General features: G+C 44.2%; 3 protein-coding genes and 1 long non-coding RNA gene across 5 annotated transcripts in view; 2 read left to right on the top strand and 2 right to left on the bottom strand.

Annotated features, from left to right (window-relative positions):
* Positions 1-103: 103 nt before the first annotated feature.
* Positions 104-1,422, bottom strand: tmem126a (transmembrane protein 126A). The gene has a single exon (XM_052081381.1). The coding sequence runs from the start codon at positions 1,277-1,279 to the stop codon at positions 662-664; it is 618 nt and encodes a 205-aa protein (XP_051937341.1). The 5' UTR covers positions 1,280-1,422; the 3' UTR covers positions 104-661.
* Positions 1,423-1,633: 211 nt separating this feature from the next.
* On the top strand, positions 1,634-6,809 carry LOC127610588 (dual specificity protein kinase CLK4-like). 2 transcript variants are annotated; one of them, XM_052080913.1, is made up of 13 exons: positions 1,634-1,801; positions 2,221-2,381; positions 2,797-3,040; positions 3,577-3,679; positions 3,955-4,021; positions 4,098-4,214; positions 4,286-4,452; positions 4,542-4,636; positions 4,749-4,878; positions 4,944-5,026; positions 5,104-5,183; positions 5,284-5,374; positions 6,207-6,809. In XM_052080913.1, the coding sequence occupies exons 2-13, from the start codon at positions 2,221-2,223 to the stop codon at positions 6,378-6,380; spliced, it is 1,512 nt and encodes a 503-aa protein (XP_051936873.1). In that variant the 5' UTR covers positions 1,634-1,801; the 3' UTR covers positions 6,381-6,809. The 2 variants fall into 2 exon arrangements, with proteins under 2 accessions (XP_051936873.1, XP_051936883.1); XM_052080923.1 differs by lacking the exons at positions 1,634-1,801; positions 2,221-2,381; positions 3,577-3,679 and having other exon boundaries at positions 2,885-3,040.
* Positions 5,844-6,301, bottom strand: LOC127611175 (uncharacterized). The gene is made up of 2 exons (XR_007965259.1): positions 6,160-6,301; positions 5,844-6,085 (listed from the first exon to the last, which is right to left on the bottom strand). It is a non-coding gene; the product is annotated as an uncharacterized LOC127611175 (long non-coding RNA).
* Positions 6,810-7,293: 484 nt separating the features above from the next.
* LOC127611135 (collagen alpha-1(XXIII) chain-like) overlaps positions 7,294-12,114 on the top strand; it is a 126,538-nt gene continuing 121,717 nt past the window's right edge. The window contains 2 exon segments of the mRNA XM_052081485.1: positions 7,294-8,061; positions 9,466-9,535. Coding sequence (XP_051937445.1) covers positions 7,765-8,061; positions 9,466-9,535 — 367 coding nt within the window. The 5' untranslated portion in view covers positions 7,294-7,764.

Below are 12,114 nucleotides of genomic sequence, written 5' to 3'. Positions count from 1 at the left end.
GTTGCACCATCATCAGAAATACTCCATGGGACATGTTCCTCCGTGTCACTGCTTCTTACATTTGACAATTCCTGAAGATATAAACAATCAAAATCTCAACCAGTTGATTTAGCTATTTTTAGAAAAAGTAACGAGCCTATTCTGACAAAGACACATACACAGGCTTTCAGTTGCAGGGACAAAAAGTAAAAAGTCATCAAGAAAATAAAACACATATTAAGTACAGTACTGTAATGATGACTGACTGTGGGTCTGTCAATACTACATGAAATAAACATTATTTTAGTCCACTAAAATCCCTGAAGTGATTTCATTAAACAAAATTATGCTGAGCAGATGTAAATTAAATTTTTAAAACACACCTCATGCAGACAACATAAATGAATTACTTTTGGATTGCACTCCAGATGTGTCGATCATCGGAATATTACCAAGGCGTGTTTATTTTTAAGTCCACTAAAAATAATAATACATTTTTTATTTATAAGCATCTTTCAAAACACTCAATGACACCTTACTACTAACATCCATTAAATAGGCAACCACAACGGATGATTAAATAAAGCTATGACTTCATGAAACTAAGTCATACTTTCTGTAAATTAATTACATGAACACGATAATTGAAGGGAAATCGGCAGTTTATTTCCTTGAGCACATTTCAGTCTTTTAGTTCCTCCGCGTGCGGGCCAAAAGTGATCTTGGTGAGCGTGGTGTAGCTTTCAAAGTTCCTGGAGCTGAGGAAGGTACCGAAAAATGCCTGGAGGACAATCACTGCCCTCATCTTCCTCAGAATGGGCCTGGAGAGGTCCATCCAGTGCCGCAGGATGTTTCCCTTCTCCGGCATCGGCGCCGTGTTGTACCTGGACGCAAGGCCCATGTTGACAGGTAGGGCCAGGATGATGGGGTACACTGCGCCGCCGATCACACCCACCAGTGCGCCTCTCATGAGCACGCAGGTGGGACAGTTGAGGTCACCAAACAGGAGAGGGCTCGACACCGTGGCGTTGTAAAGGAAATACGTCGTCATAAAGGGAAGTACAGCCATCGGAAGGCTGGAGGTGATGGGCCCCTGAGTGACGTTCAAGGCTCGGCGGTACAAGCTGTTTGCGATCAGCCCGACAAGCCCCCCGTTTCCTCCCAGATACATGGGCCCGTACAAGAAGAGCTTGCGGTCAATGTCGGGCAATTTGTCGAAGTTTTTTTGCAGCAAGTCGGCGATCACGTCTCGTGAAAGCGTCTTACTAGCACCGCTGTCTTTTTCAACGTATTCCGACATGGTCCGGGTTATTTGAGTACATTCAACGATGACCGGTGCCCTGAAGGGTACGATATGGGCATCTCAACGTGACAATTGCTGATGGGTAGTGCGTTTCCTTGAGCAGGGCGCTGACATGTCTTACCCACAAGGCAGTGTGCAGTTCTCATTTTCCCCTAAACTTTGTCTTGCAAGGCTGGATTTCGTTGACCTCTTCAATGCTGGATTACCTTAATGTGTGTTGTTGAATAAAAATAAGCAAGTGTGTACGGATAGTCATTCAGATGTTATATTTGTATTTTGTAAGGACGCTGTGGAATGTAAGACACCTGAAAGTTTAAACTCATACTGAGGGTAGGGATGTCGTAATATTGGCGCACCACGTGACAGAGAAAAAAAAACCTTCGGTGGTAACACGGCACGCATTCACGGCATTCGCCATCTTTGTGAGAGATTCGTCAAATCTATTTTCCAATTTATATTGATATTTCTCCTTACCAACCTTAAATCAAACCGTTGTGAAACACTTGTAATTCAAGTGAGGTAAGAATGAAATTGTTAAATGGTTGAAAATGTCTCTTTGGAAGGATTATGGTGTATTACATGTGTCGCGGCTAAGTTTAGCAAGTTAGCTCCGAACGTCGACGCCTCGACTTGCCATTATGGCTGTTGGGTACTTCAGCCAAGCTAATATACGAGGGTTGATAAATACTTGACTTTATGGAATCGACATTTGCATGGGCATTTTTTACACTGTGGATTAAATGAAAATTTCAGTTAAAATGTAATTGCAAACTGGTAAACGTATACGTAAAACGCTATTTGTACGTTGACTGGGCCTAGTAAAAACGCCCGACGAGCTTGAGACGCACTGAATCTTGGCTATTGTTTAAAATGTACTTTTGGGATATCATGTGCTTTTCATTTCTTTTGAAGTATGTGTGTGTGTCATGTTTTTATAGATGCGCCATTGCACGCGAGTGTACTCTCCGGGTGTCTGGCTTGACGAGTACATTTGGGAAGAAAGAATGGAGTATCGCAAACGCAAGGCCCGGGATTCGCACAGCAGCGAACGAGAAAACAAGTACAGAAGAACTCATCGACTCCACAAGATTAACGACGGGTACAAAAAACGAGATGTTGTTCACTTAGTTTTAGCAACGTTGTTTCGTTAATGCCTGAGGAAATGTTACTGCTGCTCCCAATCACAACGTTCAAGTATGTATTTATTTAAAAAAAACGTATTTTCTGACGTACAAGGTAGGCCGAGAAAATATTACAAGTGCACCAGATTGTAGCGTGACACTGCGCATTTGCATACCAGCCTTTACCATTTTAGTTTTTCGTTAGGATTGTAATGAAGGCACCAAAGGAGGCCGAAAATGATACACACCGCTCTTTATGGTCGTGTTTTTTTTGTTGTTGTTGTAAATAAGAAATCTAATGCTGGACTCTGGACAGCCCCCGTCCCCTCATTACTGTGACACCGCTTCTTCCACTCTACTAACTGCTTTGTGTTCTTATTTTTTGTTTTTCAGGTTCTACCTAGAGAACCGAAGTTTGAACCACAGTGTGGATTGCCGGCACAGGCAGACCTGGGAAGGCAGTTTGGATATGGCCTGTGCAGAGGACAGCCGTGACTATACCTTCAAGGACAGAGATCGTGACTGGCATCATTATAGCAAATCATCCGGGCGGAGCGGCCACAGCAGAAGAAGCAGACGGAGCAGACACAGAGACAGGAGGCACAGGCGAAGCCACTCTCGTCACAGGTCCTCCTCGGTATGAGTAACCTCTTTTCCTTTTCACTTCAGTGTGTACCACAAACCATCAAAAGAGGGTCATTATCACATGTGCTTAGTCAAGCTGCAATTTTTTGATTAATACAAAGTAGGAACAATACGGCTTAGAAAGGTTATTGTTGTGGAAGAGGTTCTAACAAGTTAGTGCTGCTATGATATATAATGAATGACACTTTATTGCAAGAGTTGCAAAGACATACATGTACAAGAAAGTTGAGGTTTTTTTTCTGCACTACTCTGAGAACGTCTCATCTGAAAATCTTGTTGCCATGTTTTTCTTCTGTAACGCACACTATGTGGTGGCTGCCGCCCAATTTCTCGATGGGGCTGAATTTGAATTTGCTGCTCCGTCCGATCGCCTGGCGGTGTTACTGAACGGGCCGAAACTGTCCACCCCTACACCTCCCCCCTCGGCCTGCTTGAATGAATGACGATGTCGCGTTGTGATGGCCTGGTGCCGGCTGGCTGACTGATGGGTTATTGATGTGGTGGCGGATTGCGGCGGTTCCGATGCAGAGGAGGAGCCATCGCCGCAGGAGCAGGAAAAGATCCCGGAGTGTTGAGGATGATGACGAGGGTCACCTCATCTATCACAATGGAGACATGCTGAAAGCGAGATGTATAGAATATACACCTTTTTTTCCCTACTGTTCATTTTTTCTTTCACACTCTTGTCTGGACTTTATCTCTAAGTATGAACTAGATAATACATGTTTGCGTTAGATGTAATTTTTAGGTCTGCTACCTCTCGTGTCACATTAAACCTAGAATTTTATGACACTTATTGTCAAGCCTCTTACACTAGTGTATATACTTAGTGCAGTACAGCAGCCAAAGGGCAGCATTTGCCTTACCAATGCTTTCTGTCTAACATTCCCTCTCTATTTTATGTAGATGAGATTATGTGTACTCTTGGAGAGGGTGCCTTTGGGAAGGTTGTCGAATGCCTTGATCACCTAAAGTAAGAATGAGTATGACTGGCTCATTAGTTACTTTATTTTCCCCGGAGATTTTATTGCTTTTCTTCTGCTCTCCAGCAATGGAGCTCGAGTTGCTCTGAAGATAATAAAAAACATTGATCGCTACCGCGACGCAGCAAAATCTGAGGTCGCTGTGCTCGAACATCTCAAGTCCCTCGACTCTCAGAGCAAATAGTAAGCAGCCACTCCCCACGCTATATGTTGCCGACATGTGGGATGCTTGACATCGCTTTCTTTGTCCATAGCGCTTGTGTTCACATGCTGGACTGGTTCGACTACCACGGTCACATCTGCATCGCCTTTGAGCTGCTCGGCCTCAGTACCTATGATTTCCTCAAGGAGAACAACTTCATTCCTTTCCCCATTGAGCACATACGGAAAATGGCCTATCAGATCATTCACGCTGTTAGATGTGAGTCCACCGTGACACGTTCTGAATTGAAACCATGCATTTTGTGTCTATACATTTGAACGATGTCTTATGTTTGCCTTTTTTTCCAGTTCTGCATAAAAATAAGTTGACTCACACGGATCTGAAACCTGAGAACATTCTCTTTATCGATTCAGAATATGATCTGGATTACAATCCAACCAAGGTAAACATGCATACACCTTGACATGTATTTAAATTTCACAGTTTATTGGAATTGCCACTGAATGCTTTCTTGACAGTTTGTTCAGTGCGATACTTGTTTATATTGTTCCTAGAAACGAGATGAACGGACACTGAAACGACCTGATATAAAAATCGTGGACTTTGGAAACGCGACGTATGAACACGAGCACCACACGTCAGTGGTGTCCACACGCCATTACCGCGCCCCTGAAGTCATTTTGGGTATGTGGTCAGTTTGAAACGGCTAAAAACGTAGCTGCTTGTTGAGTGTACATGTGGTCTTTCAGACCTTGGCTGGGATCATTCCTGTGACGTCTGGAGCGTGGGCTGCATCCTCATCGAATACTACCTCGGTTCAACCCTTTTCCAGGTGTGCGCCTGCCCTGAAGGCTCTAAAAAGGAAGTGTTGCTGTCCTTCAAAACATTAATCTTTTTTTTAACCGCCAGACACATGACAGCAAGGAACACCTCGCTATGATGGAGAGGGTCCTGGGTCCGATCCCTTCAAATCTCCTTCAGAAAACCAGGTCAGGGAGAGTTTTTGGAGGAAAGCCATATTACACACTTGTGAATCTGTTGCCATGGGTAACCATGGCGAATGTTTTCCAAACATTCATTGTTGTACAGGAAACAGCGGTATCTGCACCGCAACAAGCTGGACTGGGATGTTGACAGCTCCGGTGGCCGATATGTCAGGAAACACTGCAAACCACTCAGGGTGAGAATGAGAAGTCCACGTATGCCGCCATAAGCAGGCACTTGTCTATATCCTTCCCTGAACGCAATTGTTAGGGATGCTCTTGAACCGTCCGGTCTCATGCTGAATCACAGGCCAAGGCTATTGCCACTTTACACTATGACATAGAATGCAGCATGTGCGCTGTGTGTGATTGATTTGTGTAATTGCTCAAATGTTTGCAATGTTGGCTCATACATCTTATACGCTTAAAAAAAAAGAGTAATATTGATCATTACTGTGCGCGGCTTAATACTAAAATATCTAAGCCTGACAACTGTCTTTATTCTCGAAAATATATTAGCAAGTCAAAATATGTAGTCAAACCCCCACATACTGGTGCTGTGGCATTCGTGGATTTACAAACGTATTTGCCAATGTATACTTTTGTAGGAGGGCTTCGCCTGTCTTTCACGAAAAAGTTTAGGACAATTTTTGCAATTATCATTAGTATTTGTGTGAAAAAGTGTCGTGCATTCCTTATAGAAGCTATGATTTGAAATGCACTTTTTATTCTAGCCACACTACATGTATATTCACTAAATATTGATGTCAGAACCTATCACTAATAGCAGCTAAAATTTTAGTCAGGATCGGAATGGAAACTGGTATCTGTTAGAGCAAGTTGTCAGGTAACTCAAACTTACCTCGAGCAAGCATCCAACATAAAAGAATGTGCGGTGGTGTTAATTTCTCCGTCCCTTCTCCTCTGTGACTCCTACTTACACAGATTGGTTTTACCTAATACTTTACTTTATGCACATAACATATGCATATGTTTATTTTGAAATTGTTGCCCTTACCCCTCCTGTAGCGTTACATGGTGTGCCAAAGCGAGGACCACCAGCAGCTATTCAATCTCCTGGAGAAATTAATGGCATACGACCCAGCTAAGCGCATCACGTTGGACAAGGCGCTCCAACACCCCTTCTTCTCCTGCTACCACGAGAGTAGCAATGCAAGCACTAGCTCCAGCAAAAAGCACTGAGCATCCCAAGTGTGTCATCATGTGACATCTTCAACATGGCGCTCGGTTCCGGCCTCTACGTCCTCACTCTCCAGGAGAGGTGAACGCACATGACTGTATCAGTCCTCTGCCTTTCTTCTCAATGCCCGTCCGTCCCTGCCCAAGACTGGAATTCATTTTTTTGCCATTTGTCTATAATGAACCCCCAACTAATGTTTATTTGCCATTCATAAAGTACATGCTTTGACAAAGCTGTATGGATTGTTTTTGTTAATCATCGGTCCATGTTCTTTTTTGCATTGTACAGTTCCTAGTGGGTAGTATCATTGATTGTCTATAAAGAAAAACGTTATTAGGCAGATCATCTTTGTGCTCAACATAGAATTGATTCTGGTATTTAGGTCTCTTGCAGTATCATGTTTTCTCAATAAATATGAATGTCAAACATTGCTGGATTGGTTACTGTTTTTTTTTTAAGTTTGGTTGGTTTTAAATAACGCAGTTTCCCCTCTGAGACATAAGGTGGCAGCAAAATGCCACGGATCCCTTATGGCTGACACAACCGTATCTTGTAAACCACGTTAAAAAGACTTAAACAACACTACGTTGACATGAGTCCAGACCTTTAAGTTTGCCAACACTGCACCGGCCGGTTAAACAGAACTGTTAAGACCGATCAGAGTCGTATGCCAGGCATTTATGCATGTTGATGTTGATTACCACCTCAACATTTATGTTGGAGCGAATACCTCGGTCGCTGAACGCTTGAAGTGATGTCATTTAATTAGCCGGGGTGGGTGGGCAACTTTTGTCCTCGATGGCTGCTCTCCTCCATGACTTCGATGTGTCCCTCCTCCAACGCACCTGATTCATACGATGAGCTCATCATCCGCAAGCTCTGCAAAAGCCTCGTAACAAGCCTGCGTGTTTGAATGAGGTGTGTTGGAGCAGGGAAACATCTCAAACGTGCTGGACAGCAGTCCTCGAGGACCGTAGTTGCGCACCTCGGTCGTTGTTCTGGCCTATCAGCTGTCAATCTGGTGTCCCACGTGGTGAGGGGCGGTCTTATCTTGAGTTGGACGTTCAACTTTTAATGAGGCAAACAATTCCATGTGCTTCAGTGCGAGTCGCACCTACGTCTTCGCAGGACATATACACGCCTGCAACGAAGCAAGCTCCACGCTAAGAAGCACCTCTTAACACTTTTGGGATCCGCAAGCAGGCATCTGTTGACGGCGTGACAACCTTGTGCACCTCCGGTTCCACTACCGGAGCTCGAAAAGCCCGTGGCCGGATGATGTAAATTTGTCACGCGTCGATTATAGTCCTCTTCGGCTTTTTAAGGAGTATCGCTTCTCACGCGTCACTCCCACAAACTTTTCCAAGTTCTAAGTAGGATTTCAGCATGGATTCTTTGCGCGCCTCTGCCGACGACAGCAAGTCGTCTGCGTGCCAGTGCGCACCGAAATCCGACGTCCACCGGTGGTCTCCCGGGATCCCCGTGGCCATGTGCATGCTCATGTCCCTGAGCTCCATCACTGCGTGTCTGCTGATGAGCTTCAAGACACTCCAGTTGGAGCAGAGACTGAAGATGGAACTGGACCGAGTGCCCACCTTCCACGCGGGGCACGGGAATTTCCTCAACAAGGATGGGGACCTGCTTCCGGAACTGAGCGCCTCCGTGGGGAAGCTCGTGGAAGAGGTACTTGTCTGTAAAACGTTGTCAGACACCCTCGGACATTGATCACAAACGTTATGAACGCATTTTTAAATTGACCTCAATATATCCCCTTTGGCCTCCATGAGTGCACCTGGCAAAGAAGTCTGTTTTTTTAAAGTTCGAATTATGAACTTGGCATAGTCCAACCTCTGATCAGAACTGGCCGTTAGCAAAAATATGTTTTTGAGCAGCCTACCTCCACAATTTCTGCCACTTGATCATATCAGCAGAGTCACACCGCTGATTTCGTATGAAAAGGTAACACGTTCTGCTTGAGTGGGCCGGGGTTGATTTACACATTTGAAGTGATTTGGCACTTAGTGGGTTACCGACTATCATCAAGGCCTGCTCAAAGTAACAAGAATATACCAGTCTACTACGCATTTGCTGTAATAGTGCCAATTGTGGTTTAAAATAAGTAACGGCAATGTGCAAAACTAATCTGTTGTGCAAAGTGCAACAAGAAATAAATTCACTTTTCTACCTCCATCAATCCATTTTCAAATCCGCTTATGTTCCCGAGGGTCGCGGGCGTGCTGGAGCCGATCCCCGCTGTCTGCGAGCGGTAGGTGGAGTACACCCTAGACTGGTTGCCAGCCAATTGCAGAGCAACGAGACGAACAACCATTTCCGCTCACGCTCGCACCTCAGGACAATTAGAGTCTTCCATTGACCAGCCATGCCTGTTTTTGGAACGGGAGAGGAAACCAGAGTACCCCGAGATAACCCAGGCGGGCACGGGGAGAACTTGCGAATTCTCCACAGGAAGGCCGAGGCTGGAATCAAACCCTGTACCTCTGCAGTGTGAGGCAGGCTAAGCAGTAGACCCCACTGTGGTGCCACTTTTCTACATGTAAAACAAATTTACTGAACAGATGAGTATCAAATTAAATGGTAAAATCTCAAGCAAATAGTAAATTATGACACTTAACAGAGATATGTAAAACCACAAAAAATGTGAAACAAAAAAAATATATATATATAAAATCGAGTACTGAAGTCTTAACTGTACAAATGAGTGAAGGTTTTAGTCAAGAAAAATTCAAATAAATCACCTCAATGAAAGCAACATACTTTTTTTTTTAAAGTGACTCTGCTCTTCAACGGATAAGGCTGTTGACTGAATTGCAAGTGGTTTGCAGGGCCCCAAGCAGGTGCTTACTTCGCTTAGGCCTGCTACTCATGATGACATTAGGTCATGTCTTGTAATCGAGCAGTACAGTAACACATGAAATCCAATAGAGGAGCTTTACTTAAATGCCTTAACCAGGATAATGTTGTTACAGTTTGCTGCTGTACTTTATGAAGTGGTCAGTGATGCGAGTGTATGTCCACTTGGTGTGTAAATATCCACTTTCAATAACTTCATCTTTGTGCATATTGCAGAAAGTCATGGTGCTGATGCCAAAAATCCGAACAACTCGAGATGCTGGGCAAGAATGCGCCTGTCCTCCAGGTATTTGTCTCACCGTCCTCACGAAAGTAACTGGACACTTGGATGGTTTTGGTATCGGTGACTGTGCCAAAGCCAATTGGGTGTTTGCCAGTGATGCTTTTGGCACTGGTCCTTGCGTTTCTTTTTCTGTGTTGGAGCCTTCAAGTATGTTCCGTAAGCTTTTATTGTGACAGCCGTAATCGAACACTCGCACTCCTGCCAGTGGGAGATGCTCACTTTGATCCATTTGCTTTCTTCCTTGCGCAAAGAACAGTGTGTGATCTTCACCATGTGACACCTTCTTATTTTCCTCTGAAATGAATGTAAAGTGTTTCACTCGACTTTGCCGGTGTTGCATGTCGAGTACAGCTACTGACTAGATGTCGACGCAACGCACACACACGTGGACAACATTTTTGGTATCCCTTCAATTAAGGAAAGAAAAACCTACGCTCACAGTAATGACTTGAATTGGACAAAAGTAATAATGAATGTAAATTCACTGATGTAAATTGGTTGACAGTCACTGTGCGGTTTGGTGACATTGTGCGTACCACACTGAACATATGACCAGAGGAAGCGGAAAAGAGTTGTCTCGGGAGTTTGGAAAGAAAATTCGAGACAAGCGTGTTAAAGGTAAAGGCCATCAAACCTTCTCCAAGCAGGTTCCTCTAACCACAGTTGCACATATTGTTCGGAAATGTAAGCTCCACCGCGGGACCGTAGCCAAACTACCTGGATGTGGCTGCAGGAGGAAAATTGATGGCAATTTGAAGAGATGTACAGTCCAATACGAATGATAAGAAAAGAGAAAATTACCATTTCGTGAAGAGAAGGATACCAATCATTTTGTTCATGTGCGCAATGCTTTAAAACTTTGACAACAAGTGGCGGTAAAATGAGAACCATTTTAGGAAGGGGTTTTTTTGGTTTGTTTGATATTTTTTGCGTTGCTGCTGCAAAACGCCAAATACAAATCCCAAAATGCGAATCATTTAGGGTCGATGATGTTATACCTGGTAGTTTGTTTTAGGCATTGTATTTGAAAAATGTCAGTTGAATAAAAAAAATCAAAATAGTACAGATGCATTTCTTTTTGAAGGTGCTTATCTGCAGATGTGGGTATAATATTCTCGACCAGCTTCCCATTTTCTCCTGTTCTGCAACACCGCGAACAGGTGAAAGTGTTCACAAAGGGAATTTCTGGCCTGATGTCAACACATTCTGTTTGTAAGCGTGAGGTGGAGAGGTTGCCAAAATGGAGCTCTGCCTCTGACTGGCTGGACCAGCCGCAGCCAAAGCTACTGATGCTTTGAACATTAGCACAACTCTCAACGCCTCATAAAAAGGAGATTAGGACCAACCCGTTCTTCCATTTGCAATGCCTTTGTTCAAATAGTCCGACATCTTTGTGTCGAATTGTTTTGTTGAGTCTCTAAGTGCAGAGGTGCCCAACTTGTTTTCATCACGGGCCACGTTGACGTTACGGCTTCCCGTAGTGGACAGGTCATAATGTACCATCGCCAGCGATGGAACGGCCTCCAGAATAGCGGTTTAGTGTTTCCCTTTGAGGTGTTTGTTGTTTGGGTTCATCTTCGGCACCGTAAGGGAACAAAATGCGAAACATTTGTGCAAACGGGAGCACAATTGATGACTTTCACGAATGAAACTTTAACAGATTGATTCCGTTCTTTTTGGGAAAGACAAACATCAACACCTGTAATTCGGTTTTGTTTGCTTTTTTTCAGAAATTATGGCTGCAAAGCTGCCAAGAATTTTTTTCTTTTCTTTTGTTCAACCCTGCACTGATGTACATCAAATGAGTCCTGGCAAACATGTCACTAGCCATGGTGTCCGAGTGACACTTCTGGTTTACCTGCTGTGTGAGGTAGTTGCACTGCTTGCCCCTTATGCTACAGTTAATGTGCAATATGCTTTCAACACATATTAGCAACCTTGTCGGCTGTAGTAAAATGCAAAGAATGCAACAAAAGACGACAGATGCAACAAAACTGTTTTTTAGTTAGTCCATAGTTGCAAGGGTAGCAGAATCTGCATTCCCCGAAATCTCAGGTCGTTTCATATCACATTTGGACAGGGTCCGTCTCAGTCTGAACGGCTCCAAGCGCACCGATCAGTTTTGACTATCCGTGACGTCACTCAAGACCCAACGCAAGGGGGTCGTACGATCGACGTCACACGATGAAAAGTTCACGTGGTTCACGCAAATAAACCAGATGTTTGGAGAAAAACAACACATTTTCTCTCAGTTCCCAATAGCCAACACAACCATGGCACCAGTCAAAGTGTGGAGCCGTGACGTCAAACACTACGCTTGCTGGATGAAACCTCCATTCCCACGTCGTTGCGACAGACGGGTCAATAATGTGGCCCAGTCTGAGCATGGCCGGATCCCACTTTTGAAAAACCGTGTGGACGGCCAGCCCTAAAAATCACATTTGAGGAGGACTCTGACTGGAATGCAGCTCAAGTGACATGCGTACTCAGACGGATTCATGTCAGGCGAAAGACTTGGCCAGTACATAATATTCCACACTTTTTCCACTTTGCACCTTGGTTGCTTTCGCAGTATGCTTCAG

Source organism: Hippocampus zosterae, chromosome 1 (assembly GCF_025434085.1).
Source record: "Hippocampus zosterae strain Florida chromosome 1, ASM2543408v3, whole genome shotgun sequence".
Taxonomy (NCBI): domain Eukaryota; kingdom Metazoa; phylum Chordata; class Actinopteri; order Syngnathiformes; family Syngnathidae; genus Hippocampus; species Hippocampus zosterae.
Note: the sequence above shows the minus strand (reverse complement) of the source record. Positions and strands in the feature narration are given on the sequence as shown.